The following is a 4,340-nucleotide window of genomic DNA, read 5'->3' on the forward strand; positions in this document are numbered from 1 at the left end:
TGTAAAATGTACCGAATTTTCTCTTCGTTGACCTCCATTGTTAACACCCTGTAACTCACAAACGAATAGAACAAACACAAAACAATGAAAGCATTTTTTGAAGTGTAAAGAATCAGCTTTAAAACGAGCCTAAATTTGAAACTGTACGATCGATACTTCACGAGATATCGATCACTAAAGGCATCTATCGTGAAAAACGTCGATTTCTTTTTAGCCAACCTGATATAATTGCTTTAAACAACAATTTACAGTAATTGCTGTTTTCGTCCATTTTTTTATTGCTAGTGTAATCCTGGTTAAGGGATACCCACGCACACCTTCGTAGTACGTTATTTGTACATTGATTGCATCGAGAATTGAGTGTGGAACGTTCCAATAAAGGGTTGTAGTTACATTCGAAACAGACATTGGCGTAAGCATTGTGTTTGAGTTAACAATTTATATAAACAATAGAATCACACAACTTCGGATGCGCATATGTAAAAATATTACAAATATGATTTCTTCTGACTATTTACACTCTATATTGATTTGCGTGACTCAACTTTTTACTCCAGTAACTGATAGCTTGTAGGCAAAGAAAGCACCAGACTTGCAGCCCATTCGCCGGACGAAAAAAGGAGTGATCATTTTCTTCCTTTTTGTTCCTCCTTCGATGATAAACTCATTCACGAAGAAAGCGATTCATCCCGTGCGGCTTGAAAGCGCTTCGCGAGAGGGAAATGAAGCCTCTAATTCAGGTCTAGCCCCCTGGGTCCAATTGCCGCCTGGACCAGGGCTGTTTATCTCTCTAATAAAGCTCATTACCTGCTGTCGGCCAGGCGGTGCATAACGACCGTGCCAATAACCGTGCCCTGGAACCACCTACGCCAGGGGAACGCCTTGCCCCGTAACGCCGTGGCCGTTCTATGCTACTTAGTAGGGGCGCCTTTTTTGCGCCACTTTTAACCTACGGCCACGGCCCGATACGCCGTTATGGAGCACCTTTTTCCATCGAATCTCAACACTTTTTGCTCAATTTGTTTCACAAAAACATGCAGCGTGATCCGAGGCTCCGATTTATCGTCCGAATGGGCTGGGCTGCGCTCGGATGGACTATGTAATTTGCCTATCGTACCGTGGCCGGGCGCCGGTGTGCTTGTCGAACTGCTGAAGCCAGCCTTTCGCTTGTCGTGATCTTGTTACTGTGTTTTTGTCCCACTTTGTAACACCCCTTTCTGTTCTCTCTTTCTCTCTCTCGATCCTGCAGAGCCCGACCCTAAATGAAACAGGATGCTGCTGTGGGCACCTGCGCTACTTTTTGCGTTCGTCTTACGGATAGGGGCCCAAGTTGAGCCCGGCACCGGGAGCGCCAACGCCACTCGGACCCAGAAGGAAGATCGTCCGGACCGACCGTCGACCATCCTGCCGACAATCGTTCCCCCAGAACAGGTAGTGTAGTGGCTTCGGCACCGGAAGGCGGAATTCGAAACATAACCATTTCGTACTTTGCAGATCTTCGTCCCGGATCCGTTGCCGCACGGTGTGGTGCGCTACCAGCATCTGATCAACAACTCACCGAGCAGTAACTACTTCGTGTACTACACCGACAATGTCGTCGATCAGCCCAAACAGCAGTACTTGGATGGGTGAGTTGAGTGCACGCAGCCGCCGGTCCTTGAGTAAGCCTGATTGATGGTCTCTCCATTCTCCAGGTACGGTTTCAGCAACAGTGACCCCACGACGGGACAGACCGTCTACAGTCCCAATCCGATCCCGATCCAGCTGGTGACGCTCGTACAGCCGACGCTCGAAGGCGACCAGCCGAAGGAACGACCGGGCGACGATTCAAAGCAAGAAGTCGACGAAGCGGTTGAGGAAGAGCCGCCCCGTGGGAGGGTGGATGTAGACGAGGTGGGCATCCGGAAGCTGGTGTCGAGTACGCAAAACTTAGTCAGCAACGAAGACGTGGTGGACATCAACAACGCTCAGGAGGGCATGACGGAGCGCGTTGACAACTCCACCGTAGAAGTCACCACTCTTCCAACTTCGAGTCCAAGTCCGAGTCCAAGTTCGAGTCTAAGCCCGAGTCCAAGTCCGAGCCCAGAGGATAACGCACCGAGCGAGAGCAGACACGTGAGGGATAGTGTGGCGGCGCACGGGGGCTTCGACAAGCCGATTGTGGTGGGCGATAGCGAAGCGCAGGAAACGGGAACTGGGCGCAGTCAGCGTGCTGGGCCGTCGGTGGCGATCGACCGCTCGAAGCACATCAACGTGGAGATTCTGGGCGAATCGGAAGACCACAACCAGGGGCAGTTTCTGAAAGAAACGACGATCCTTGCCAGCAAGCCGGCCGAGCCGTGCGATGAGGATGGCAAGGAGCAGGGTCTGCTGATCACCAAGCAGGAAGTGACCACCATCAAGCCGGTTACGGTGAGCCGTGTGCGAGGTTCGACGGCGGCTAGGTTGAGCACGCGCTACAAGGCAGTTCCGCAGCCGGTGGACAGTGTTCCGACGACGCAGAAGCCAGTCTCCTCCCGGTATCTCGCTCCGATCCAGGCCGGGTTGCGATTGTCCAACGCCGATAAACCTCACCACCGTGGCTCCGTGGATGATTGCGCGGACGAACCGGAGCGGGAGCGGACGGTGGTCGAAGTCCAGAAAAGCGTCAACGTGAAGAACATAGTGGTCGGACCGGAAAGGCCTGGACCAAACTTTGTGCGGCAGTTCGGCGCGAGGACGAAAGTCATCCAGCAGCCGGTGTACGTAGAGAAGCCCGTGGAACGGATCGTGAAGCAACCGGTATACGTGGAGAAGCCGGTGCCGGTGGAGATCGAGAAAGTGGTTGAAAAGATCGTCGATCGGCCGTATCCGGTGGAGAAAATAGTGCAGAAGATCGTTGATCGTCCTTATGCGGTGGAGAAGATTGTCGATCGTCCCTATCCGGTGGAGAAGATTGTCGATCGTCCTTATCCGGTAGAGAAAATTGTCGATCGTCCCTACGCGGTAGAGAAAATTGTCGATCGTCCCTACCCGGTCGAGGTGCCGGTCGAGGTCGCGAAGATCGTGGAGAAACTAGTCGATAGGCCGGTCGAAGTGGAGCGTATCGTGGAGAAGCACGTGCAGGTACCGGTTCCGGTGGAGATCGAGAAGGTGATTGAGAAGATTGTCGATCGTCCCTACCCGGTAGAGAAGATTATCGATCGTCCCTACCCGGTAGAGAAGATTGTCGATCGTCCCTATCCGGTAGAGAAGATTATCGATCGTCCCTACCCGGTAGAGAAGATCATCGATCGGCCGTATCCAGTGGAGAAGATAGTGGAGAAGATCGTTGATCGTCCCTATCCGGTGCAGGTACCAGTGGAAGTTCCCGTACACTATCCGGTCGAAGTACCGGTCGGTATCCCGATACCATATCCGGTGGAGAAGTACATCGCCCTGCCGGTGCACGAACCGAAACCGACGCACTCGATCATCAAGACCGTCCACCATGAGCACTTCGATTTCGGAAAGTTCTTTGCGCAGAAGAAGAAACACTTCGTAGAGCACTTCTTCCCCAAGTCGCACCACCATCCGAAGGTAGTCGAGGTGCCTGGGAAACACTTCTACGTCCCGAACTACCACTATCCGAAGAACGATCTACAGTTCGGGGCGTCGGTGCCCAGCCCAAGCGTGCTGGTTGATGGAAACCATCTGAACCTTCAACCTCACTACCTGCCGCCTGAAGTCCCGAATCCCATCTACGGCGTGCCATACGTTGGCGATGGTCACCACGTGGGTAAGTGTGACTGGGCGGGTGATTTTCACTTGATCTAGTAAAGGACATGTTCTGCTTATCTCGCAGCAAACTTTGGGTTCCCGCACCACCACCAGCCGATCGTGAAGGATGACTACGTGGGCCCTACGCCGCTGCTGGAGGACCATTGGGCCGTCAAGAGTGACGTCAAGTTCCGGCGCAGTCCCAGCTACGGGAAGAGCATCCGCATCGAGTACGGCGGGTTCAAGCCACCACTAGTGCCATCGGTGGAAATTGACGAGCACGGAGTGCCGTTGAACAAGGATAGTAAGAAATAGGCAGGGATAGGCACCCACTGTTACGGGTGGAACCTTTGGGGCCGCGGCTGGCTGGACTGGATGGTAACAGAGAATACTGTTTTCTACTAACATATGTTTTTCATTAGACTGGACTTTGTTGTATGTTTTATTATTTATTTGTTATTGCCACTAAGCGAATAAACATTGCAAAACGAAACGACGTGTTTGTATCAGTTTTATTTTTTATTTTGAATAACAAACTCAACAAAATTTGAAGGTAAGCTAATTTGTCGTAAGCTAGCAGTTTCCAGCGTACGTCGCCACGC

General features: G+C 52.1%; 1 protein-coding gene across 1 annotated transcript; it reads left to right on the plus strand.

Annotated features, from left to right (window-relative positions):
* Positions 1–1,272: 1,272 nt before the first annotated feature.
* Positions 1,273–4,053, plus strand: LOC128278678 (uncharacterized). Its single transcript, XM_053017410.1, has 6 exons — positions 1,273–1,431; positions 1,495–1,628; positions 1,695–1,985; positions 2,064–2,820; positions 2,875–3,757; positions 3,824–4,053. The coding sequence occupies exons 1-6, from the start codon at positions 1,273–1,275 to the stop codon at positions 4,051–4,053; spliced, it is 2,454 nt and encodes an 817-aa protein (XP_052873370.1).
* Positions 4,054–4,340: the final 287 nt, after the last annotated feature.

The sequence above is a fragment of the Anopheles cruzii genome, chromosome 2, assembly GCF_943734635.1.
Source record: "Anopheles cruzii chromosome 2, idAnoCruzAS_RS32_06, whole genome shotgun sequence".
Classification (NCBI taxonomy): domain Eukaryota; kingdom Metazoa; phylum Arthropoda; class Insecta; order Diptera; family Culicidae; genus Anopheles; species Anopheles cruzii.